This window comes from Brachionichthys hirsutus, unplaced genomic scaffold (assembly GCF_040956055.1).
Source record: "Brachionichthys hirsutus isolate HB-005 unplaced genomic scaffold, CSIRO-AGI_Bhir_v1 contig_939, whole genome shotgun sequence".
NCBI classification, from domain to species: Eukaryota; Metazoa; Chordata; class Actinopteri; order Lophiiformes; family Brachionichthyidae; genus Brachionichthys; species Brachionichthys hirsutus.
The window spans coordinates 7,521-35,316 of NW_027180321.1; the positions used below are offsets into that span (position 1 = coordinate 7,521).

At 41.4% G+C, this 27,796-nt stretch overlaps 1 protein-coding gene across 1 annotated transcript; it reads right to left on the bottom strand.

Moving 5' to 3' along the window:
- Positions 1-1,429: 1,429 nt before the first annotated feature.
- LOC137912698 (tripartite motif-containing protein 44-like) lies at positions 1,430-27,529 on the bottom strand. The gene is made up of 6 exons (XM_068756831.1): positions 27,431-27,529; positions 26,065-26,703; positions 24,565-24,642; positions 19,023-19,313; positions 14,417-14,439; positions 1,430-1,514 (listed from the first exon to the last, which is right to left on the bottom strand). The coding sequence occupies exons 2-6, from the start codon at positions 26,662-26,664 to the stop codon at positions 1,430-1,432; spliced, it is 1,077 nt and encodes a 358-aa protein (XP_068612932.1). The 5' UTR covers positions 26,665-26,703; positions 27,431-27,529.
- Between the last annotated feature and the right edge of the window lie 267 nt (positions 27,530-27,796).

A 27,796-nucleotide genomic window follows, 5' to 3' on the forward strand; every position in this document is an offset into this window, starting at 1 on the left:
CCTGGAAGTGCAGGTGCAATTAGGTGGGAACAAAAAGAACCTTGCGGTCTCCCCCCGACTACGTTAGATCAGGCGATCTTCCTCTCTCCATTTCCTCCAGAGAAAACGGGCCCATTCACCAGCGTCGGGTTTATTATTTCATTGATCACGTTCAAGGCTGAGATAGGAGCAGTTGCAGATGACATGATAATGATTAATCAGTGAAACCAGCCTCCATTTGCTGGAGAGATTACCTGCATCTGGCACTGCATCCTGCATGCTAACTTTAATCAATGCATCCCACAGCCGCGCTAAAACCCATGCAAGGAAAAGAAAAAGAAAAATAATCTCTCGAAGGATTTGATTACTGCGGCGTTCGGCCAGTCTGCAGTGGCTTGGGATCAGTGTCCCAAGCCGTAAATCATAATCCTTATTATTTCTGTGAAGGGAAGATTGCACGGGAATGAAGAATGCAGATGTACAGCCATTGCTTAATGAATTTCCCTGAGTCAATACCGCAATGAGAAGAGATCAGATATGCTGAGAGAGCATTCGCGGCACGATCTAGATGCTCTGGAGGAAAAGTACGTGTGACGCCAACGTGAGCCACGTGATGCTCCACCGAGATAGCGTTCAGACAGAAATAGGCAGATAGAGTTGTCAGACTTGCTGTTACATTAAGAGTTACTCCAAAGAGCTGTTGGTATGGCAACAGCTCTCCAGAGTGGGTATACAACCCAGTGGATCTCACGGCTGCATGACAGTGGTGAAGTCACACCATTGTAAAAACGCATCACGGGTGACAACACTTTCAATTTAAGCCACACAGAATCCTTCTATATGTACCGCTCCTTGTTGCAGAGAGCCAGAGTTAAGTAGGTCAAGGTACAAACAGCAGAGACTTGCTTGCACTAAAATCCATCATGTGGAGGTGTGGGGCAACCGAATTATGTAAAGTGCAAGATAGAGCAATAACCACAAACACCGATGTGATACATTTTCTTGACAGACATAGAGCACTTCGGTGTCCGACAAATATTCGCTTTCTGTGTCAGAGTCCCCTAAATATGCCTGTCAAAACAACAAGCACAAAATAATAGTGTGAATAAATCAAGTGTGAGGCACGCCGTGTCACAGCGTTTGCCATTCTCAAAATGTTCGGCTTCATCGATTCTTGGTTCGTCTCCTCTGAGTCAGCCGCGCTCCCCGTTAGATCAGGGATGTGAGTGGCTGCTGATATACGGTCGTGTCGTAACAGACTACATGCAACATTTTTTTTTTGCTCCAGTTCAAGAAAGTTAGCAGCCAGTGAAGAATAATAATTAAAAGAAAGCAGCATTCCTCAATGTCAGTTCACCGTCATAGAGCTCCAGGAAGTGAGGGGAGGAAAGTAAAGGGGAAGCGGCTAACAGAGGATGTGCAGGTGGATTTACAGTCTGGTCTGATGGTGTCACGGAAGAGGGTCTATGGACGATTCATAATCACTGTCCTCAAAGTCCTGCGGCTCCACGGGATTCGCCCTGGGCTCCGGTAGCCTGTAAAAAAAAAAAGAATGACAATCAGATGACAAGACATCTCTCTCCTTCCCAAACACCTACATGCAGCCACACAAATGCACACATACCACGGAAATGTAATCAATCACGCTTGTGCCTGAGCTAGAGATCATCCATTCTGCTGATTTTATTTTGGGAGTTCTACGGTGACACAAAGTAATCGCTAAGGTGCAGGGACCTGCAGCGAGTCAAAACCTGGCAGATAAATTCATTGTCACTGGAGACACTAATCGCACGCTCTAATTGGACAATGCAGTAAATGTGACAGAGCGCGGCTCCTCCGTGAGACTCAAGCTCTCTTCTGAAACTTCACGCATTCCTCCCTCCCCATTCCTAATACGACTTCTTTCCACTTCAAAGGACGATACCTCAGCATGTTTTTTTTCTAAACAGGCACTTACTGGATTTAGATGCCGTTGGATTCAATGATATTCAATTCACTGCTCAAAGGTTTATTGTGAAACAATCGTTTCCCTTGACCTTGGATTGTCACATCATCTGTGAATTTACCGTCGTCTATTCGAGCAGGAATCAACGAAGAAGAAATCTATGATGTCATACTGACAACCTGGACCCCATATAAGTAAAGCTGAAGATATCATTAACAAAATTAAGAGATATGTGTGACTTTTTGTTTTTGCTGTGCTCACCACATTTGGAGATATAATTGCCCGTGGCAACCAAACAGAGGACAAGACAGTGTTTCAGAGAGACAGCTATGCCCCCCTATAATAAGCTGTGGGAATAATAATTAGGCAAAAGAAAAAGTCTTGTTATGAGTGTTTGTAACAACTAAACTGAATATTAAAAGACTGCCTGTTAAAATAAAAGCAGTAGGCAAACTGTTCATTTAAAATAAACAATGGTTCAATGTGATAAACACACAGAGCTAAATCTGAATATTCATCGATGGAAACTTTACTAAATCTTGCCATGCAGTCTTCATCATACCTTACTATTTGTTATTTATGCAAAGAAAATGTTTAAGCAAGCAGCTAATTAATGCATTGTATACACTTATTGACTTTGTGCCTGCTGACTCTAATTCTCCTCTTCCTCTCTCAGTAAAATATCCTCCATCCATCCCTCGCTTGCTTCAAATGCTGTTCCACCTCCCCGTTTCAGTTAATAGGCAGAGATACGTATCTTTGCGAGTGCCGCTCCCAGAGCATTCCTGTCTGACATAGTTCTGTTGGCAGAGACAAAGAGTTTCTTCCATTCCCTTGGTGCACCTCCTCCAGGAGCACATTATCACAATGTAAACTCACAACAGTGCACCTCATCAAAGAACAGCACACAGGAGCACACGGAAACGCATGCTAGCACATGTGCATCCCTGTAAGTAAAATAATTTTCATGGAACTTGCAAATTTTAGTATATAAACTCTAAAACTGTTAATGATCAAGCCATAAAACAAAGCCTTGGAATGCAGGAGTTAAAAAAAAAACAGGCACAAGATGAATCCAGTCTTGTCTCGAGCTCAACCGCCAATTTACTGACTGAGATTTGAATTATTCAAAAGCACCATTCCAACTGAGCTCCGATGCAATAAGTTTACCACATTTTACTTTCAACCAAAACAATTTCACCCAGTTTGCAAATTGTCAGCCACATCAGACGCTGTTCACTCTTCACTGGCGGTGCAGCATGCAGATGTCTGAGCCCAGCACTCTGACGCAGCTCCCTCCTGTCGGAGATGGTGTTTGGGGTAGAACGTTGGCAGATATTAGGCAATTTCATTTTGCATCGCCAGTCAACCAAAACAAACAAAAAGAAAAGTAATTACAACACGAAAAGCACTCAGAGAGTGCAGACCTCCGCCAAGCAGCTCATCCCCCCTCCTAACTGGATTTGCATCATCCACATGGAGATCTGGATCATCGCCAAAAGGTTATAAAGTGTTCTCGGTATCTTTATACACCAACCATGAAAAGTAAGTGAATCGGAGTTGATTTTTATAAATGGAATTTCAAATTTTAAAATGTAATATTTTTTTACCGAGTCCTTTCTGGATCCAATCTGGATGAAATTAGGTGGTGAGATAAAGATCTACCCCCCCCCCCACCCTACACTACATGCATGTGTCAAATGCCATAAACATCAGTGAATAATCTACCGAGATATTAAAGGAACAAATGTTATTGCTCCATTGACTGCAATGTTAAAGAAAATTTCAAACTGATCGAGAATCCGGAATCCTAGCTCTGATTGGGTTTGAATTCCCTGCTCTTGGCACAGATGCTGCATGACTAATAAGTCATCATTCAGAAACACTTTCATCATGTTGTGACAGCTTCAGTGTTACATGAATAATCTTGCCACAGTAGCTCAGGATGGGGTCGAGGTGTTGCCTTCATTTTAATAAAGGTGAGAGCAAACTGAAGGTTCCTAGTAAAAGAGGATTTTATTATTATTTGTTTTGATTAAGCAAAGAGGCTGGGTGAGAATGAGGTTGTTTACATAGCGCTGGTGGCAATCATTCTCAGGAGGCAATACATTTACTGATTTGAATTTTCAAACAGGGGCGATTCCTTCCGAGCTGACTCCATCACATGGGGTGACAGGAGCCATTTGTCAAGTCCTGGGGGGCTATGAGGGCTTTGTTTAATGAGAGAAGATCCTTAATGGTTATTGATAGAGCCCAGGAGGACAGATTCTTAGCCTCCCTCTCCGGTGAGGCAGAGCACTCTGCCTCTTTGTGATGAAGTTTGACTCTTCTACAAGGTAATTCAACATTACAAACAGATTTGTGAAGAGATGGTGACTGTGATATGGAAAAATAGATCATATCACGGATTGAAATGGGGATAAAAATGGTGGATCTAAATGGCCTGTCTGAGGACATTTAATATCTTTCTCTGGTCATCTTATCAGCCTTTCTCTATAAGCCCTGCTGCAATCTTCCCAGCAATTTGCACTGTGATTAAGCTGATAAGCAAGGTTTCAGTTTTAAAAAGTGCAAAGGAAAATGTAATAACGGTAAAGGAAAGAGATGGGAAGAAGGTCTTAAACGATGAAACGACAATCTATCACAGCTTCCGAGACGCGAAGATCACAGCACGAGGGGAGGAGAAGAACACTTCTGGCATGAAGTGACAACAACTTCATTTTAATTTGTTACTGACGTGCAGATACAAGAAAGGGAGGGCAAAGGTGGGGCAACCAGGGGCCTTCCTGTGAGGATTTGAAGTAATTTTCCATTCGAAATGTTAGTAAACATGTATTTTCAGCCCCCAAAAAGTAGTATGTATATCAGAGATCAGTGTCACAAAGCTGTTACCTCGTCTACCTACCCTGATTGATTCGCTCAGACTCTCTCCTCAAACATTAGTCGCTTGTAAACTCTAAACTATCACTTCTCATGAAAGTTGTCAGATCACTGGAAACTGGAAGCCTTTTGTCTTCGGTTTCCCTCGACATTTGTGTTAAGTGCTTGTGTGTGCAAACAATGGCACTACGACAGCTGCCTAGCTAGAGTCTACTTTGTGTGTGTGTATATATTAAATATCAGAAACCTCTGGATGGGAGGAGTACTAATAACTTGAATCTCAAGCCCACAGCATTAAGAAAGGAAAAGGATCACACTTTGGGAAGATAAACTTTTATCTGTCCTTCACAAAGCTTCCGATGCAGGCAGTGAGTAAGACCCCTCAGAGTTTTCTCTGCTCTCTCCTTTGAGACTTCAACTTGGCTGTAATGTCTGGCCTCGTTCATTATGTCGCCCTCTAAACAGCATTTTTCTTCCCATATCTCCTTCATTTGTCCAAGTCAAGAATTCCTTCTGTTCTCATTTGTTTCTCGTTTCCGCTGGCATCAATGAGGTAGGATCTCTGAACGAGTCCTTCCCTCTTCGCTTCCCCAGCCAGTCACGTGACCAGTGAGCTGGATCTAACCCAGGGCCAGATAGCCGTTATGAAGAATAATGAATCACAGCAGGGCCCACACACTTGGCAAGCTGGCAAAGCTACCCCCCCTTTTGCCTCTTTCAAACAACTCTTTTCCAACAGCAGAACACTGGCGCCACCTAAATCACTGAACTGCTGCAGGTGTCTGGACAAGCTGGCCTAGAATCTGGAGAGATTTCAAAATGAAAATCCTGTTCAACCACAATTGCAGAGAGATTATGGACCCCCCCCCCCCCCCCCCTCCTCTGTCTGTGCTCTCTGTCACAAAGATGGAGGCATGTTAGAGACACATAGCCAGATAAGATGGGAAGGAGAGGGGGGAAAAAGCATGTGTGCACAAGACAGAGAAAACAGAAAGAGTTGGGGAGAACAGGCTGGCTATTAGGAAAAGCCTTCTGTCACATGAGAACTCTCCAAGCCTCGTCATCAAAGCCCTCGGTGTGAAGGACACTCCGAATGACAGCTCAGAAAACCTGGGCTCCATCCTGTCACAGCGCTCATCTCGCCTGATACAGTATGTCGTGTGCCTCATCTATCCATTTCCGCTTTTTCCTCTGCAGAATGTTAAACACACTGTGTGAATGAAGTGTCTCCCTCAGGGGTGCAACACAAAGATCTTCTTCCTGCAGCAAGCAAAAGCATTAACTGTTCTGAAGTCAAAGCCAAGCTAAAAAAAAAAACAAAGTTAGAAATACAACATTTGAGTTGTGCTGAGACTAGTCTTGCATGGCTTTCTTAGATGCAACGTTGCAACACAGTGAAATAGACACATCAGGGCTGAAAGCTCGTCAGCGCTCTCTCCCACTAATAAAATGTTATGTGTAATCATGCATCCTGTTCGACAACGGTCTTCTCGTAAAGGAGACACACCTTTATCAAATATTCCATCAACATTATGGTCTTAACGACATGCCCATCCTTCCATCTTTGGAAATATTATTTTCATCTGCCATCAGATGTGACTACAGGACACAACTGCTATTTAAAATCAACTAATTAATCTCCGTGTCTGGATGACACTCTCGAAAAGGCAGTCCTATTTAATGCTTTTTTTAAATAAATGACCAGTTTGTAAAAAAAAAAAAAGCAAGTCATGTTTTATTCACGTCTCTCTCCTTTCACCAAAACAACACTGGATTAAGGTGATTTTGCAAAGCGCACGCTAAAGCACCCATTAGAATCTAGGGGTAGTTAAAAACCAACCATCGCCTCATTCCTCTCCAGCCAGCGCAATAAATCTACATGGTGACAGGATTTGTCGCGAGGCTCCTGAATTAAACATGCCAACCTCCATTTACTCCTCCTTCCGCTCGCTGCAAGAATAACTGAGCAGAAGGACAGACTGCGAACTGGGAGAGTAAGAGTGGCCGGCCAGCCGCCCCACTGAGCAATCACCTCATGCTGTGATGCTGTTGCTGTGTCCAACTACGGAAGGGAGAAACAGTATTTGCCAATGGGGTACATGTGTCTGTCTGTGTGTGTGTGTTGTTTCTATATTGACAGTTCATATCTGTGGCCAGAGGTTTGATAAGACAGCGATTCATTGCCCCCTGGTTCAGCCTGCCACTATCATTCATCTGCATATCCAGCAAGCTAAACTCCACCCTGAAATTCCACCTGAAGACTGTGATGTGTGTGTGTGTGTGTGTGTGCACGCGCTCACACATTAGGTGGTTAAAGGGAACACACAATGTTGGACAATGGAAGGAAGGCATCTGTGTTTTACTCTCTCCATGTCCTGTGAGAGAGTTGCCTTGTTCTTCCCATCTTTCCACTAATTACCCATGGTAAGCGTGCAAGGTTCTGCACGAGTGTGCACGTGAATGTGGTGTTCGTGTGTAATTTAGAGTAGATAATGAGTATTTACACACAGTGCTTTTACTTGTGTGTGTGAACGCTGCATGCATGATGAGGTGAGAGGCAAAGTTTGCAGATCCAGTGTGACAACCTGCCTGAAGACAGAGCACGGAGAGTAGAAGTGTGCTTGTGTGTGTGTGTGTGTGTTTGTGTGTGTGCTATAAAGTAAGAAGAAAAGACAGAAGGAATGCAAGTGAAGGAGAGCGAATATACAAAGAATTTCCAGATATTCCAGATATGAAGTTTAACATATTATTCCTGTTTATAAGTGGGTATAATGTACTGATAGAATGCATGCCAGGAGATAAGATCGCCTGTTCAACTTCCTGCAGGCACCTTTCCAAAATCAAATAATGGCATTCTCAAATATAAACAAAATTCACAACTACCCGTAAAGTGGTCTCCAGCTTGAAACACTCATCAGAACAGTTAACATCTGTCTAATTGGCAGTTTCCTGAAGAGGTGAATTTGATTGACAACTCTGACATCTGCTTGACAATTCCAGCTGCAAAATGTTCCAACTAGATAATATCAACAAAGACACCCAATAAAAATATGCCAGTGATTGCTTAAATCAGAACATGGTAGAAATGCAAAATCAAAAGTCTTCATGATAGTGCTATGACTATTTTTAGCCAGGATGTGGGGGGGGGGGGGGATTTACAGCTGGTAATGACAATCTCTCCGTGCACCGAGACGGTCCTGTCTAAAATCATAAATATTGGATTAAATGTCATGTAATGCCAAGTATGAATCACAATGACTTGGATGGTTGGCTGACCTTTCCTCTCGTTCATCAATGAGGTTGACGCTCGCCGTTTTGAAAACAATGTTAAAAAACAGACAGGATGGATTTGTTCTTGAAACAGTTTACAGGGGGGGGTCGTCGGCTCACGACCCCAATTGGTTTTGTCGTGAGCCGACTTGGTCGTAAATTGGCCCGTGTTAAATTACCGTAAGTATATTACGCTGTGTCATGATTCTGTAAATCAGGAGTAGAAAGAGACAATTTCCTCTTGGTAGACGTCGTGGGTGAGTCGACGACTACCTGCACCTTGCATTAATAAGTCAAGGTACGATTTTTTTCCAATGAAGCCATCCTTAAATAGAAATGAGAAGTTGACCCATATTTTGCTTATATGGGAAACTGCCTGTTATAATATTAGCAAATGTCTGTCTGCTAACGTGCATAAATAAAATAATGAATATAGCAAACATTATTCCTGCCAAACTCAGCATGCTAAGCTTTGGCATTTATCACAGTGGCTTCATCTCCTTTGATTACATTTATGCTTTGTTTACCTGTTTAGAGTGTCCTTTCCCCTACAACCGCATGTTAACTTCATTTTGAATGTCATGCTTTATATAAAAAAAATACAATAGACTTGACATGCAGCTTACTAGACAGTCGATTCATCATCACTGCAGCAGTCGCATCTGGCCAGATGTGTTTTGATGAGTGATGAAGATAAAGATGAAATCACAACAGCTGCACCTTCAATGAAGTGATCCAGCTCCTGCTGTCTGCCAACTTTTCTACACATTTCACTTCCTTAGTCACTGCTGTCACATTTTTTTCCACTTTTACTTTAAAAAACAATACATGTGTGTATAAATACACATGCAAACACGCATGCGCGCACCAGAAGCTGTAACTAACACAACATTTTTCTTATCTCTCAAACTAATAAACTGAGACTTTTCTGTGAGCGCTAACTCTCAGCTGGATGGCCGGACTTTAAATCTTTTCCAGCGTTCTTCTTAAAAGAAGAAAAGATCCGTATGACAATGTGATTATCAGATGAGACAGCTGGAGAAGTGTCGGGGAAATAATCTAATGAGCAGGAATAAATAAAACACCGACACGTTTTACAATGTGACATAAACGTGACATTCTGCCTGAATTTACAATCACGGGGAGAATAAAGGCATGCGAGAAGTGAAATAAAATGGTTATGGTTTCCCTGCGTAAGTAACCCAGTACGATGTTCAACACAGGGCTGAATATTAGATAGCTCAAGGTTATCCGGAGGGTTATTTGTTGAAGCAGATACCAGAAAATATGCACTGCAGGAGGAGATAAAACACCACAAACAGGAAGGTTTGAGGTACCATGACAGACTAACTTATTGTTGTTGCCGTGCACTGGAGCCGTCTGATATGAGTTGCCACGCTATCTTTTATTTTTCATTCTATTCAGTATTAGAAACCTGTGCAGAACGCTTCCTAGAGTTTTGCTGCCTTTTCCCTTCATATGTTTCCTCCTGAGATGTCACGCCAGAGATATTCTATATATAGCGATGACCCCACTATCAGACCTGTTGGGTATACAGGGGAGGGGGGGGGGGGGGGGGGGGGACACACTGGCAATGTAGTGCAAAATGAAAGGGCTCTCTGGAGCTGAAGCCAGAAATGGCACATTTTTAGGGAAACAGCATTTATATAAGTTCATCAGATATTTTTTTTTCCTGCTTCAGTTATGGCGCAATACTCTTCAAGATCTGTTTGGAACTTTTGGTGTTCTGTTACTAAAAGTCTGACAGTTCCATCCATAAGTTTAAGTTTTTAAATCATGCTGCTAACAGACAAACATGTAATGTAATTACCTCGGTGGAAGTGATTACATTTATACAAACTAGAATACAATTAGGAGGTTTTAGTATATCAGTATGTAGAAACAATTAGTTTAGCCATTTAGCACCATCCACGCCCTTTCATTTAGGACTCCGCTGTTCGTGGCCTCTCGGGGAATAGGAGCCAATTTTGTACAAAATGATCAATCGGGAGTGACCAGGCTGTAGGTCGAGAGGATGTGATCAGACTACATCTTCACACTCTGCAAAAAAAAAAAGAAAAGCCACCCATAAAATATCAGAACATAAAAATGTCTTTGAGGACAATGAGTGTATAATCACGTTTGCACGAACACAACAAAAAACAGCAGCAAAATGGAGGAGAGGTGCATGCAACACAGTTGGATTAACAAGCATTCAATTACTACCACAAGCAGCACACACAGCTTTCATCAGAGCACTCCCATCTATCCTCCAGATCAATACTAGGAGGACTTAAAGATCACATAAAAGCTCCAGTATCCCCAGAACTCACAAGTCTATAGTCCTATATCAAACTAGTGCCAGCTCCGCAAATTATTCAACCTACCATGAGGTAATTCCCACTGCCGTTCAATATCAACCTGTCACCCCCCCTCCCCCCTTGAAAAACAATAACACATTCCGGTCTACATCTATTTTGCATTTTGACAGTCACGATTCATGCTTTGCACTTTAACTGGATATTCAATGGCACAGCTTCCATGCCTCCTTCGAGCCATTACATTGCACCGAAATCTTTGGTTTGTAAAAGATGCCTGCTGCTAAAGCAATTCTAAATCACTGGCGTTTTTTTTCATGGTAAATGTCCTCATCTGTATTCAGGAAAAAAATTCTGGAGGGACTAATAACTACCATTAGTCGTCATAAAAGAAACAGATAACCAAATCGCATGCACACACACTCTTATCTACTTATCGTCTCCTTTTGACACCCCTGAAAAACCCATGCTGGTGTTTCCTCAAACATGACAGATGTGAAACACGCTAGCTCAGACATCTGCAGAACACACATGCTCAAATGCAGAGACAAACAGCACTGCCATGCTTAATGCATGCATTATGCATGCTTATAGTCGCTTGCCATTTAAAAGCATGTATCTGTGATTGTCAACTTGGTTCATGTGTGCTTTGCATTCATTAGAGCCCTCCGATTCACCCCTGTGGAATGGTGATGGACAAAAGAGGAAAGCAAGGGGGGGAGGGGAGCGTGTTGAAGCAGAGACTTTAGTGCATTTGTAGCAGATGGGCCTGCAAGCATTTTAAATTATTAAATAAGGGCATGTTGACAAACACCCACAGAATGGTATAACAGCAAAAACATGCCACGCCTTGTCTTATAGGAGGGCAAAGTGAATATTTCTCCCTGTACATCCTAATTTCTTTAATCTCTCCACGCACGCCCGATGCCCAAGAGCCTGTGTCTCGGTATTGGTCAGCATTGCAGACGAACATATAAGCCATGTATATGAAAGCCCCGCCTTTGTTTACAGCCACCCACTTTTTATTGGCTCATATCAATCTGTGCCATAACTGAAAGGAGTTGACAGCCTTCACTCAGATACAGTCAGTGCTACGCCCCAGTGTTCCCTTTTGTCAGGTAAAATAATTTGGTCTGGTTTAAACAACACAAACAGAGAAAAGAAAACATGGGGCACATAGGTTTAAATAATGCAAGCAATGCAGCATCTGCGTGTGTGTGTGTGTGTGAGAGAGAGAGAAAGAGAGAGAGAGAGAGGGAGCTCTCTCACACAAGTAAATTAATTTTATTGGCTATTTTCCAGTTGTGTGTATGTGGTGTTTTTGGCCATGCATGAATGCATAATAAAAACAGTGATGCCGGGGACAGAAGTTCCTACTGTAATTACAAGTGTTATGCTCCCAGCAGGCCTCAACATATCAATGCAAGTATAGAGTCATTTATATGCTGAGGAGTCCTATCTTCAATCTTTCGAGGGAATTTGCTATATGTTGTTCAGGTAAAATCTTTGTAATTCTTTAAATCTTTACATTTTAGAGACTGTTGTATGCTGGCATACGGCACAAGCTACGTCGGTAGTTCTTCGTACACAGTACAATTTTACAATACACTGAGGAAAACACATTTTCCAGTCACTTTCTCCTCATAAAAAAAAAGAATGGAAAGCTGTACACTACCAACACTAATGCATTAACATCACCCGATAAAGATCGATATCAAAGCAAAGGCTGAAAAGGGCACCCAAAACACTGACCTTCAAATGATAAAATAAATGCCTCATATTGAAAAAATCATACTTTGTCACTGTTTAAGTGACGGGGAAACTGACTTAGGTTTTATTGTTTATACCAATAGATTGCTCAACTGAATCTGAGGTGAGCTGTATTGGATTGGCAATAACTGAACCAGTTATAGACACAGGGATAAGTTTGATAGACACAGGGATACTCGTTTGGGGAGTTTCCTGACTTCCTGGTGGCTAAATATCTAGAAAAGAAAATTAGTAGAGAACGAATTATTTATATCTAAATAAGAATAATGTATTTTTCAACAAAATAAAATGCAACAAAACTTGAATTCTAATGTGAAATTTCCTAATACCGGTAGGTATCTTTTTTCAATTCCTATTTATCTCCTAATATCTTAAATTATATTTCATAGGAATGCATAAAAGTGGCTCTTTGAAAATGAAGTGCCAATATAGCAATAAGCCATTTCATAGCAATGCTTCTGTTTGTGGAGACAGAGAAGTGTGCCACTATTGATTAATAGTAACTCCTGAAGGGCCTTCTCCGTTACGTGATGAGGAAATCTCTGAAAAGATTGCGGGTTCTGGATTGTGGTCCTGAGGGGATACTTTGTCTCCAGCTGAGATACCAGTCTCAAACGGCGGATTAGTGTTTCTGCTCCATAATCAATTTGCTGTCTGGATCCCTCTTCACATAACCCTAAACATACACCAATGGTTTGAGCCTCTTCAAATCCATCATGAGTTTCATTTGTGTGTGTGTGTGTGTGTGCGGGCATGTGTGTGTAGAGCGATGGGGAGGTTAACTTTGACAGAGGTCAAACTGTTAGCTCCATCTTACCCTTGGGTCGGAGCTTACTGCCATCTGCTCTCAGGCTTAGAGGTCCGAATGCCAACTCAACAATCTACAACAATATAATTTTTCTGAAGGTGTCTTGAGTCTGTGGAGTATGTATATGTGTATAAATATACAATGCATGTGTATTTGTATAAAGGAGCACTTGAACATTACAAGATGAGACAGCAGGGGGTGCCTGGAGCATTCTTGCTGAGTGAAGGAAGCAGTGACAAAAACACGAGTAAAATGTAGGCGTGAATAATTATTTGACTGCATCCATGCAGTCGCCCTCTAACTTTTAGAAAACATCACAAAAGATTTACTGAGGCTACATAGGTAATTATTGCTGAAAGGTGAGACAGCAAGTATAAGTACAGTTTATTTAAGGAAGACTAAATGTTGCGTGTTAGCATTGTATAGCAGTTACAGTTAATCTGGATTTTGTTAGAAGGTTGAGTGCCCTTGTTAATTGGTTCTCAGAAACCGTCCATACTATCTGATTTGGATTAGAAGACATGTCAGTACTATGCTATATCAGAGGGTCAGGTTTGACCCGAATGATGTTGCAACATGCAAGCATAACAACACACACATGCACGTCCACACCCACACAAACACACATGCATGTCAGCCTAATTTGGCCAGGCAGATTGTCATTTCTTGATTCCAGTAGGCACAAACAGATGAGAGCCACTAATTGGCCTGCTGTGGCACTAACGTGACTCGCATGGGATTGAATACGTTTGGATTTATTGAAGGGTTTTTGCGTATAGATCAGTGATTCAATTTTCTTTTCCACATCAAAGTCCCGTCAAATCCCCAAAATTTGATAACAGAACCTCATTTGATAAGATTCTGTCAAAGGGTGACGACATGATTGGATTTTTTTTTAAAACATGTTTTATTATAGACTGTGTGAAGCCCACGACATAAATTGTCATATATTCCTTCTGTTACTTATGGAAAGAATTAAAGTGAAAATAAATTATCCCCCGTTCTCCCGGGAACCCCTTAGAAACGCTGCAAGGACCCCTGAAGGTGCTCCCTCCAATGGCGAAGGAGATGGAGCTTTGCTGGTACTTATATTCATATGCTGTACTCTCTGCCATGCTCTACTGTCTGTCTCTGCCATGTTTGTCTTCGGTTGTAATTTAAAAAAAAAAAAGAAAAAAGTATTGTAAGCCCCTCCCTCTTTTCCCAGCCTAGATGGCTACTTGAAACAAATTGTCCGAGAGATTCACTATAAAATGTAAGACTGAAGAGCAAAAAAGACTTGGAGGGTGCAAGTTTGTCTTTGTGCTTTAACGCAAAATACTCATCAGTCTTACAGTGCTTGGTGACACAAAGACCTGAGCGAGGAGGTGTGAAAGTGTCTTTAGTGCCCACTAAGCTATCCGGCTAGGAAAAGGAGAGCATGAATCACACTGGCATGAATCTTACCTTGGCCTGGCCTCTGTGTCATGCTGAAAAGAATGAGAAAGAGAGCAAGTGGGAGAGGAGAAGAGAGAGAGGATAAAACATATTAAAGTCTTCGCACAGTTGTTGAACAAATAAAAGCTTAACAACATAATTTGCATCAACTTGATGCCGGTGTGGCTATAAATCTAACCAATTAATTTGCACTTCGTTCACCAGTTGTGGTCGTGCATATTCATGAGGAGCAAAGCCACATGCATTTCCTCCAATGCCAGTCTTCCTGTTTAATTTTTATCGTGGCTTGAAGATTTGTTAGTATGTGATGGTTACAAAATCACAAAGATTTTTTTTTTTATTCACGAGCCAGATAAAAATTTGATTCTATTTTGAACTGTGTCAATTTTCAGAAGGTGTAATACATCATTTCACATCGGATATATTTAGATTATCAAATACATGCAATATACAGTACATATTTAACAAGCCAAACACACATCATACATCAAATTATTTGTTATACCAGTCCTTATTTTGATTTATTTAATGTCAGATAAATAGAGACACACAAGACAGCCTCTTTCATTAAGTCTGATATTCCGCCTGGCAATGACTGCATTGCAGTGCAGGACTTTATAAACCAATGCCAAGATGCCTGTGCCATGAAGGGATTTTGACACAGTGTGATTAATGGAAGGCATCGACTTCCTGGCAGCACAGTGGATACGAGGAGAGCTGAGGACCGTTGACTGGCTTGTCTCTCTTACTGAATAGGATTTGGCTCTAAATCTAATTAACTTCAGATCTGGACAAATACCTCGTTTCAAATATTGGAACACAGTAAGATTTTTCATGGTTTAACTTGTCAAACACTTCAAAAGTCAATTTGAAAAAGGAGAAATCTGACATTTACCAAAGAAGCCCTCGTCAGCCTCCTGCAAGGCTAACTATTCAAAAATCACACATTTGCACACTTTTCTTTCTCCTATCTTTGGTTCATTTGATGATTAGCTGATAGCAAACAGTGACAGGTCTAAGGTGCCCAAAGGGGAGAAGCAAAGCCCATAATACAGCATTTTTAACTACGGTATGTTTATACATGTTCATACATTTATATATAATTTATATCTTAAAGTGTGTTGGACCTACTTCTCATAATCAATAACAGACGAAGGCAAATTTACAGAACCTTTTCAGTCAAAGACAATAAAATGTGGCCTCAAGCAGTTGCGTTTTAAAGTGGGCAATGGAGATAGGGTGTGAATGTACTGAAATGTGCACCGATCCCGTCTCATAGATCATTTCATTCATGTATTTCTCTATTATCAGGGGTGTTTTAAATGGTTTATGTGCCCTATTGTCCAAATGTTAAAATATTTATATTTTTAAACCTGTTCTTCTGTATATTATCTCTCTATACATTTCTATTCTGTATATAACAGAGTATACCCGTGCTCTGTTTTTAGAATGTGTGTGTTGAATCTCTATCTGTATGGACATTTCAGATGACACACATCTTTCAGCTCTTGCAGAAGTCAGCCAGAAAGATCAGTCATTGCACAATGACATATAAATAGATTTTAAATTACCTTCAAGTCATTACCACATGTTGAAGTAAAAACACTGCACGGTTCTACAAATGAGCACCTACTGGCGATTTTAATGAAAATGTGGAGATTTCCCAAAAATTAATGAACTACGACAGAGACAAAGTCTTTTAATATATTCTGCCTCTGGCTCCCACTGATTTGACAATTTTCAGAGTGCTTTTTTTCTTGCAGTCCTCATTGTGCATGTGTGTGTGTGTCTACACCTGTGTTCTTATCAGTATGTAGAAACAATGGAAAGGCAGTATTTTACAACATTGTTACTTCATTTCACAGGTTTGCTGCTCTATGGCTGCAGTACTATATGATAAGAGCCGCAAACACTTGTGCAACTTGGCTAAGAATCGCCTTAGTCTTTTTTTTTTATCTTGCAAAAAGTTGGAATCAAGGGACTACTTCACAAAGCGCTGGAGGCAATAAGTCTCTGGCAAAAAGGATGAGATTCTGTTTCAGCCTACACGAGGAGAAAGAAGAAAAACAGAAAATGATGCCAACTTATTTTAAATATGTATCCCGCCCCCGCCCAACCCGAATGACAAGTCATGGATCTCAAATTCCAAACAGTACTTCACAAGGGCAAAGGACTTTGAAAAAAGAATTACGATAGAATGCACATGACTGACTGTGAGTGGGCTGCAGTGCAAAAACAACAGATGAATCAGTAAAAAAGAAGACTTCAAAATAAAATCTTTCAAATATGAGTCATGTTTACTTCCCTCCTTTTCATAATATAATAATATACTGCTTTTTGACTGTTGGCAAGACACATATCACTCTGCCTGTTGAGATTTGACATTTGAAAAAAAAAAATACCATACCGGTAAATAATTTAAGGCAAAAATAATTAATGTTAGATGACTCAGTAGCTCAAACTTTGTTCCTGTTATGGAGTTCAACAAAAATGGCCAGAACAGTGATTTTTCAGAGCATAACACAAAAATGTTTAAAAAAAACATTGTCACATCTTATCCAGTTAGACATCTGTGAGAAAACTTGTTGTATGAAGTGTTGAGTTAATGCTAATAACCTGTTTTATGACATCACAGTGACCTTGACCCAGTTAGATCATCCTCGAGTCCAAGTGGATGATTTCCATTCAATAGAAAGGGATGGATGGGCAACCAAGCCAACAGCATAAAAGCTCTGGCCAAAGCTACTGCCAGCCTTTTAGGCATAAATAGGTTTTTCAGCCCTGGTACCACAGTCAAGGGGTGTCTATACACCAGTTGAGCAGAAATGCAGTTAAGAGGCAAGTGAATGATTGTAGTTCAATGTGCCATCTGGAGACACCACCACTATGAGGCAGAGAGAGGAAGGGTGGAACTGTGAGGGAGGAGGAAGAGAATGAATGTTTCTGGATCCATGAGGCTCCACACATTAATCATGGCCTCATTACCCACTGCAGCAATAAGTAACATGTGACAATAGTTAGGGTAACCATCGGCATACAGTTGGAGCCTTAATGAGCTTCGTCCACTTTGATTAATTTCTCATCAAAGAAAATAATTCTGCACATTTATTATAACCATCTCAGCAGCCTACTTGGTGCTGCATAGCAACGCCTCATACTACCTCTTTTGGAGGAGGTAGTGTGATTGGTGTCATTTGTTTTTGTGTTTTTAAGAAGCATAATTGAAAAAAATGGAACTGAACTATCCTTGGTCAAATCTGGATCAGTTGAAATTTTCAGTAACATTGCAGTCATTGGAACTTCAAAATGTGTTCCTCAATATTTTGGTTGATTATTGACCAATGTTTATGGAATGTGACACAGTCATGTAGGGTGGGGATATCTATCTAACGGTGTAAATCCAGTTAGGAGGGGGATGAGCTGCTTGGCGGAGGTCTGCGCTATCTGAGCTAAATTTGTGACCTGTTAGGAGTAAAAAGTTCATCTTCAAGGTTCGTGAGGGATGAACGAATGAAGCACTGCAAAAATCTGCAGTGACATAGTTTGCCGTTCTTGTTGTGTTAGCGTGTGTCTACATGTATAATGTAGGCCGAAGGGCTCTGGGTATATTTTGCATTTCACTATCTGTATAATTTTGACACAGCTTAAAAATGCATTTCTTTACATGAGCATCACGTATGGCCTTGGATTTCTTCTTTCATATGCGTCAGATAAAAAGAAAAAGAAAAATCATATTCAGTTAACCATCATGACTAAGCAGCAGGTGAAGACAGATGATAATCCACAAAATAAAGGGCAGAGGATCGAGACTGCAAGCATTTTTCAGGTCGTCCACATCAAATGACAGGTGGCGCTGCCCCTACAGACTATATTATGAAATATCAATAATGCAGTGCAAAGAGAAATACACATAATCAGCACCACCGCTTTGTGCCATCTGGAAAGTCTTTCCAAATTGTTTATCGACAAGCGGGACAGCATTCAGTTTAATAAGGCATCAGTTAATTTACGCCTTGTTAGAATTTAACTTACTTAATTATTGACAGTTTCTTTTAAAACTGATGGAAAATTGACCTTTATGTCTAATATATTGGTATATTGTTCAATTTCAATGCTCAATAGAAGTGTTTAAAATGCTATGGAAGTTCACTGCTGCACAGTTGTCACCTTCCACTTCAGATTAAATTAATTTCAAGTGTAAATGGTTGGTAGAAATGACATGGGTGAAAATGTGAATGCTTAAAAAGCCTACGGTTTGCGTAAATTATTCGCTGCGATGGAAATTTCTGACAATTGCTTCCACAAGGAAATCACCATGGACTCAGCAACCGAGTGACTTGACTACATCTCACTTGTGAGGTATGATCACATGAACTACTGCACTAACAAAATTAAAGAAAACAATACAAATAAAAATAAACGAAAGGCTCCAGCATGACCTGCGACCTGGTAATGGACAAAGCGGTTAAGGAGATGAATGGATGAAAAAAAGCTTCAGAGTTTAACACATTATAAAATATGAGTCACAATAGGATTCTCTGACCTATCATCGGAGTTTGCTACATTAGTTTCAAAACAGGAAAAATGTTTTAGAAGGCAGGATGGCTCTTCTTACCTGCAATCCGAGGCTTGGTCCAGGCACTGCAGTGAGGGACTCCGCTACCACTCTCGGACCTCCAGCGCCGGCCTGTTCCAGCAAAAACAGCTGGTTGGTGATGTCGGCCATCTCTTCTTGCAGACGTTCCGCGTTGAGGCCAATTTCCGCGATTTTTTCTGCGGCAGATGCCGTCAAGAAGGCCTCTTTGAGGTCTACCAAATGAAGAATCCTCTTCTCCTCCAACTGCACCAGTGTACAGAGCTGGTCAAACCGGTCATTCATACAGGCCTCGAGCTTGTCTGTGGTCATCTGCCCCATTTGAAAGAGGAACATAGAAAGGAAGAGAGCATTAGGGAAGTAATGAACTCAAGAGAATTTAAGTAGAGGAAGTCCATTAGGTGCCCAGATGGGAAGAGATATTAGTCCACGTTGTAAAATGAGCCTTAATTAATATTTCAGTGAAGGTATGAATCATTGAGATGAACACAGAACAGCAAAGCGGAGAAAATGCCAGACTTTGGTTCCTTACCTTGTCATGTGAATATTATTTTAAGAGGTCCGTGGGCTCTGTCACGCCGTGGCTAATTAATAGCATGAAGTAGATCCCTTGGAGGCAACTCTGCGTATCCCCCATCTGTAGACTGAGACCTCAGACTCTCCTTCTACCACAGCACACCATCTGTTTAGCTTTCGGGGCAACTGAATTGCTCCCTGAAATACTCGTTTCAAGTCATTTCCCAGTTCCCCTGATGAGGCTCTCTTTAGCTGTGACTCATTACGCTAAAATACCTCAGTAAACAGATGCCACTGAAAAGGCTCCGCCGCCAACACAGAAGCTGTCACCCCAAAATGCCTCATCACAATCTCTGCTCCTGAATGTCATACACGTTTCAATCTGTCAACATCAGATGCCCGGTCTCTCCCCCCTTCCCCTGGGTAAAACCTGTTTCCCCTTTCCATCTATTTTATCATTTCCTCTCAGCCTTCTTTCCTCCAGTGAAGCAACGAATCATCTGTCTTCACCGAGACGGGCAGAACCGTCGTCCCATGACGCCCCAAAGCTTTATTGTGTATTTGATATTTCTGCTCAAGCAATCCGATTCTCCAAATTGGCCATTAAACCGAGCACGAGAAGTAACACTTTTAATTTACTTTCTCTAGAAAAAAAAAAAGGTTTCTGTTTGTCTTCTTTCTCATTGTTCAATGTCGTTTTTGTTTTTAGATTTGTTGGTCTTCAGAAATGAATCAGAATCCTTTAATGCCCAGGCCGACCAGCCTTCCTTCTTCAGAAGGAAAGGCCAAAGAGCAGAAACGCATTTGTAATGTGTTCCGGATTAGGCATGAGTCATGACTCCAGTTTGATTTGACTATAAACAACATCAAACGACACACATATCTACGTAATTAGTTGCTGTATTGGCAATACAGACATTTACATAAATCATGAATAACAAGACCACCAAAGAACAAAGCTTACAACATAATGAGAACAGATGCATTGAATTGTATCATCTTAACATTTTAGCTGCCATCAATCTCACTAATTTCACAGACACATCTCCCAATCTCCAGGACCTCAGCGCCCCCTGCCCTTTAATTAAGTCCCGGCGGCCTCTGTGGCAGATGGGAGTCATGATCCTGGATCAGTGTGCTTTGTGTTTGTGGAACAGGAGCCTCCTGCCCCTTAGACCTTTCACCCAGTAAGAGAGCTAGAAAGGAAGCATTCATGCATTATAATATTAACTTGCATTGCAGCAAGATGCGGCCATGAATGAGGCCTCAGGAAACACCGAAGCAAAGTGCTTACAAGGGCATAGAGTAAGGACAGGGGAAAAGAGACAGAGGACAGGCAAAGCACCAGCAATGGCAGGACATTATCAATACGCAAAATAATCATATTAATGCATCTATTTTTATCTGAGGATTCAGGATAACTATTCTGGGCTCTAAAACCTTCTCAGGAATTATCTCCATCACTTCATCTGATACAATAGATAGATAAATAGAAGTAACTTCATACGGTAGTGTACTGACTGGATATAGAAAAGGTTGTGTTACTCATTAGTACTGGAAAAAAAAAACTGTCCCTTGGGAATGAAAATGTCAGTGGAAAAAAAAAATCAGGACACAGTCAAAAAAAAAAAGTGAATTGCATACAGCTCACAACAAATATCAAAGTAGTGTCAGGTTTTAATTTCAATTTATCCAGCTGCACAAACACCCGAATCAATGCAACCACCATTCTGAACAATAACATTACATCAAACATGTATTTCAGAAATGACAATACTACAGACAATATTTTACTGATTAATAAAAACGTTTTTAGCTGCGCAGACTTTTTTGTACTTGATTCTGCAGCTTCAGGGAGGAGATGGAAAATTGCAGAATATATATTTTGAAACTGATCGGTAGATGAAAATATTTTATGAAACTTGGATTCTAATGGGGCCTAAAAAGTATCAATAGAACATTAGGAGTAAATTGATTAGAACTGTCTTTGCCCTTGGCAATAGTGGCCCCATTCCAACCAAAAACTACTATTCGCTATCTCTTATACACAATTTTTTATATGCTTCAGAAATGACTATCTATCTATCTATCTATCTATCTATGAAAACCTTGTTTTAAAGCTGCCAGCTCTTCTTCAAAAGTGCGACAAGGTATTATTTTGTGGGGAAGCATGAAGGGTAAGAATTAACCAGGAGGCTTTTGGCTTCTCTAATGACAGAGTTTCAATACCTAGTACTTCTTCATTGGCTTTTTTTTGAGAGAAGCAATGTCAGCCAAGCAACCTTCTGGGGAATGATACAGAGTAATTCAATTAAAATGCCGCGCGTGGAGATAGAAAGGCAATGACAGCCTTAAAGAGCAATGGGATGGGAGAAGGGGCTGAGAGGAGGGAGGGAAAGGCAGGATGAGTAAAAGAAAGGCAAGAAAGAAGCACGCCGAGTAAGCCGAACAGCAGTCGCCACATATTTTTTATGCCACTCCTTTCTGTTCCTCAGCGCCAGCTCCATAAGACAGCTTTAATGTGTCTGCTGCTCGTGTAGATTTTATGAGGTGGGGAAAATGGATGTTGCTCGTGCGCATCACATGCTCATTTTTTTGACTGGGCTTCTGTAGCGCCGTCGCTCCTAGATATCCTCCTGCGCTCTGTGTACTGCAGAGAGCAGCTCTACGGGCAGCGCGTGCCTGAAACACCCTGCCTGGCAAAGAGGGTGTAAATATAACACAAGAGTGAAGTAAATATGCTATGGTCTGAAGCCACTACGTGCTTTTTCTATCACTTCCAGCTCTCTGGCAATGCAAGCTGATTGGCTGAATGACAGAACGCATCTAGAGGCCCAATATGCCTCTAGCACGCCATTATGTATGCAGCCTCATCACTGTTTTTTTTTTTTGCATTATATTTGATTCCCCTGTGGAGAACAGAGATATGAGCTTCGAGAGATTAAAATCCCCATACCTGCGGCACAGCTCATAATTGAGCAGGCTAGACTTAATATGAAAATACTTACTAAGGGTTAAATCTTTGCAATCAACCTTTACCCTTGCAGGAAGCTGCTCACATCTCCTCTCTAAAGTCCATCTTTACCTCTAAGTTCTGCCTGTCAGTCTCCATCTCTTTTCGCCACTATCTTTCTCTCACCTTTCAGAGTGAGCAGGTACAGGAAGTGGATTTTGCAAGACACCCTGCACCTCTACAACAGAACAGTACATAACTCAAAGATGTCCTCAGGGCAGCATTGTTGTTGAACACACTACTGTTCTCCGGTGGGCTCAGATGCAGAGCAGATATTCCACAATGGAAATAACGCCACTGTTTTCAAGGTTGAATTGCAATGAAAATTCTGCATGTAGCTTTTGCATCGGCTGATATCAAAACAAGGGTGAGCCCGTGTAAAAAGCATTAGGCGCTCAGCTTTTCAGATGCCACCCCAGTGAAGGTCAAACAGAGATTGAAATGAGGCTGTGATTCGTTTTGTTGGCTTATGAGTGTATGAGAAGTTTTATGAACAACAACAAAAACAAAAGTGAAATGTGTTTAATGTAATGCATTGAAATGTAAAAGTGAATTTTAAATAAAACTTTGTGAATGACACTGTTGATTCATTATGGATTTAAGGAACATTGGGGCTGCAGAATTCTGAAAGGTGAATTTAGTTTCAGTAGAGCATACCATACTGTATATTATACAACAACCACCCTCTAAATCCCGACAGGCTACGCGAGTTGTTGTCTGAAAACGACGACTCAGTAAACATACAATGATGCCATCTCACACTTTGAGAACTACATCTACAGACACCAAATAAATCAGACTGGCATAATAAATAAAGAGATTGGAATGATTGGCTCTCAGGATTAATATCCAGTGCTTTCATGACATAATATGCTTCTAATCTCTCTCTATTTTATTCAAGGATGCAGTGTCTCCACTGCTGTGGTGCTTAATGCTCCAATTTCTAACTGATGGGTCCCATGGTTTTAAAGTTATTCCAACCCCGAAGGAGGTGTGGTGGGGTCGGGTGGGGGTCTATTGCAGGCTACAAGGCGCAGCTCAACTGGGCTCCACTGCCTGGTGCCAGCCTGGGATGCACTGACCAGAGGCTGGAGGACGCCAGTTTGTTGGAAAGGAAATTACAGCAGCTCTGATGAGAATGAGAAGAGAGCAGGGAGAGAGAGAGAGCGGAGTGGTGAAGCCGGCGAGAAGTCAGAGGGGGGCATTATCGACACTGCGGAACAATGACGAGCTGGGATATTTCACACTTTACTCTCTGAATAAAGGACTTATAACCAAACCATAGGTGGCTGTGGAAAGACAAACCACTTTTGTCGACATTTACCTAATCTTGTCTGAACAAACTGTTTTATGACAAGACCAAAAGAAAAATGACGCTTTCATTCTCTATGTGAAACCTGAACTGGAGATGGTCTTGGCCCTGCAGTTGAAGAGAAATATAGAAATGCATTTAAAATATAAAAAAATGGACCTGCAGGGTCTGCACTGTCAGTTTGACAAGCTGACTGAGGCTGCAGGGCCCAATTATGGAAGAGATAGGACTTCCCTCAGAGGTAGCCCTCGAGTCCATCGGCACGAGCCTTAAAGAAACCAGCATGTATTCCATGATATCCATTCCATCTATTCACTTAAAATTAATCAACCACATTCTGCAGCCTTAAGCATCATCATCTGAACATGAACAACACACAAAATAACTTTATACAAAAGCAATAGCAGCAAAACCAACCTTCATTATTCATAATTATGTGTGTTGTCATCAGAACATTATGCAGTGTAATATTTTGCTAAAGGAGATTCATCAGGTAATTCAATCAATCACATCAACAAGACACAATGAAGAGCAATGCAATAAGCACAAAACACACCGACACTCCTTGCAAGGAGGTCAAATCCATTTTTATTACCGTTGAGAAATTATAATTTCATTTGATAAGGGCTGGTTGGAGCTCAGTACTTAATTATAAAAGTTGAGTTGCAAATCATTTGGGATGAATTTTCTAAAAAAAGAACAAAAAAACAAAAGGTCCTCACCTCAGGATCGGTCCACTTGGTTTTGATCTTCTTGGCCATCTCTTGTGTACAGCCAAGAAGATTATAATCCTCTTTGTTCTACAGTAGGAGTATACAAACAAACCATTAAAAAAAAAAGACACCGGTGCTAGTGCTCCATTAGAAACAAAGAGATGCTTTCGCCTCTTTAGCTAATTTTTGAATGCTAAACTATATATCTCATTCAAAGCAATGAGACAAAGACAAATAGGAAATGTTCTCTTTTTTATTATTATTATTATTTAACTAAGTTTACAGTCTTTGACTTGATTTGGAACTTCAAAGCAATAAATACTTATCAAATGTTTTTTTTTTTTTTATGTAAATGCCATTTAAATTCCACCATCAGCAACATGGAACAAACTTGACAGCCAGTCAATCACAGATTCTATTTTTAGATATAAAGTTTAAATAATAAACACAACTCCCTGAGATGAAGCATTCGTTCTCATGAATTCACAGATGCAGATAGAATCTGAGTGAATTTAGAGTAAATACTGTTGCCTTAGGCCGGGTGTGTGTGAACGTGTGCATAAGTGACCCGCTATGTCTCTTATCAATCCATATATGGTCCTGATGTAGCAGTAACCAAACTACATGTGCTGCTCTACTTTATCTTTTTTAAGATGTAAAGCCATGGGGGAGAGGACTAATCTGTTAACCTGCAAACTATATCCAGCATTGCATGGGGAGTAATTTCCAGTGTAGCTAAATGCACCAGCTGTGTGTGATGATTTTCAAATGATGCCCTTGATTTATTTCAGTATTTAAAAAAAAAAGCATTGATTACTCAAAGTTCTAAAACTTAGACAGTAGTTACTGACAATCATGTTAATTGTTCATCTGTGCATAAACACAGAATATGGTGATTGCAACGATTGCATCCGACTCTAAATGGCACTAGAACCTTCACAAAACAATACTCAAAGTATAACTGAGAAACTAGCAACAGCAAATAATAACAATCCAGTGCAGTATTAGACTGGAACACTGGACCTACTGTAGTGCTGCACTGTTTGACTGGCGGCTCCCGAGACCAATTAAGTCTACTTTGGAAAAGCCATTTGGGGAAACCAGGAAAGGTGAAGCCATATGCGGAGCCGGGCTGAATGGATGCGGGGATTAATAGTCGTCTTTAATTTCCATTTCACCGTTTTTATTTAAATTATTTATGAGGCTACGTAATGGAATAAATTTATTCATAAGGTCATGCGGGCCGTCACGAGACATTTTAATGTTTAAAATATGACAAATAGCTCTTAAAGAGCCCTGGTGTACAGGCCATGCAGCTAACTGACATACTGCTTTATAGTGAGCTAGAAACAGAAAAGCAGAGCTTGAAATACTCTTTTATACACACGACAGCACCACATATGTGACAGAGTGCACCACTATGATTAAGTGTAGTAAAGGGGACACAGATCGCACATCACTGCTTCATGTTATAGATGTTTATAAGCCCCGTTTGAGTGCATGGCTCACCTTCTGCCACAGGTAGGCCTCGTGCAGGGTGGTGATCTCATGCCCGTAGTGCTCCCCCCGCACGGCACACACCACACAAATTATCTTCTCATCTGTTTTACAGTAGAGGGCGCCTTCCTGTCCATGTTCTTTGCAACGTAGTCTCTCCACTGTCACAGTGTCCCTCTTCCCAGCATCTCCAGCAGCCATGGTCTCCTGCCCAGCTTCTGTACCCCCAGCTCCTTCACCCGGCTCAGCATCTAGCTGCAGACCATTCCGCAGTCCTGCTCTTGACCCAAAGTCATCACTTGCATCAGCCACTGCCAAATTGACTGGTGCCATCCACTTACACGCACCAGCCTCATCCTCAGCTCCAGCTATGCCTCTCAACTCTCTGTTGGTGCCAAGCAAGCTAGCTTGTGTCACATCATGGTTATAAAGCATTAGTGGGTGATTTGTTCTGCTGGTATGGCTGACAGCATGGACAGAGCAGAAGGCAAAACTGCAGGTGTAGCACACTTGGAAGGCCGGTTGAGCCTCATCAGGCTCGCACGCGTCACATGTCCCGTCCATCTGTGGCAGCTCCTCAGCTCCATCTTGGGGGTCCCGTTTGCGGTCCATGGTGAATGATTATTAATGTGAGGAAGAGAGCAAGGAAGTCTTGTAGGAGACACATAGAGGACAGGTTATTATTAGCACTGACCTTCTGTGAACACTAGTACTTATATTCGCAGAGGGGGAAAGTCCAAGATCCTCCGGACTAATCCCCGCTGATATAATATTCCCACAACAGATGGTGTACGGGTCGAGCCAAAGGCGTCAAGTTCTGGGCAATGCAAAGACACAAGCCACACAAAAACACAATCTTCAAGGGCAATAAACAGCAGGATCCCATTTGCAGTTTCTAAACTGACTATGCGTGCAAATATGCTCACTATGTTTACTGACTCAGAGAGCAAAAGTGCTGAGTGAACAAAACACCCAGACTATCCACTCCCACCTCCCCCCTCTATAAATCATTGGGCCTTGACCTTTTCATGAGTTATCCCTTTTTGTCTCTGCCCCCCCTCAACCATCTTTTCAGAGTGGACGAGAAGACAGCCCACTGTGCAATTTCTCCATTTCCCCGGAGCACTTTTTCACTGCTGAATCCAACACCGGATAGGAAAAGTACCGTGTCGTGCATTCAACTTCCCCATCGTCCCCTCCTCCACCTCCACCTCCACCTCTCTTCTAGTTTTTAGTCCGTCACACGCATTTCCTTCCTCCTACCGGGCTTACCAGTTAGCAGCACTAGTCTACAGTATCCTTCGTGTCTCCCTCCCGCCTTGTGTTTTTTGCATGAAATAGCCTAATGCCTAACTTCCTTAGCACAGCCGCTGCACACCTTACAAAGAGAGACGGGCTTGAGACGTGTTTGTTTACTTCCTTGTTTTCTTCAGGAGCCGTCTGTTTTTTTTTTCTTTCTTTTTTCTACTTCCTGCTTGTAGTCTTCTGCGTCTGATTGGCAGAGGCACGCAGAGGTTGGACCTTTGGAGAGAGAAACCCCATTTGTCGAGCAACAAAAAGAAAGACACCAGTCCGGAAGTTGTGGACAAAACAAAATGTCACAGTTTCAACTTTGACCTTCCTGTTATCCTGAAATATTACCAACATACCTTACCTCCAAAAATTCATATAGAGAAAATTGTTGGCCAACTTTTTGTGTTAGGAACTTTGCTTATTTGTTGACTAACCTCTTGATAATGAAACA

Bases quoted from the DNA above. Each gene is read 5' to 3' on its own strand.
- LOC137912698 (XM_068756831.1), bottom strand. From the start codon at position 26,664: ATGGACCGCAAACGGGACCCCCAAGATGGAGCTGAGGAGCTGCCACAG. The intron at 19,314-24,564 runs GTGAGGACCTTT...CAAATGGGGCAG, and splicing joins CCAAGTGGACCGATCCTGAG to ATGACCACAGACAAGCTCGA. The intron at 1,515-14,416 runs GTAAGATTCATG...TTTTTTTTACAG, and splicing joins GACACAGAGGCCAGGCCAAG to GCTACCGGAGCCCAGGGCGA.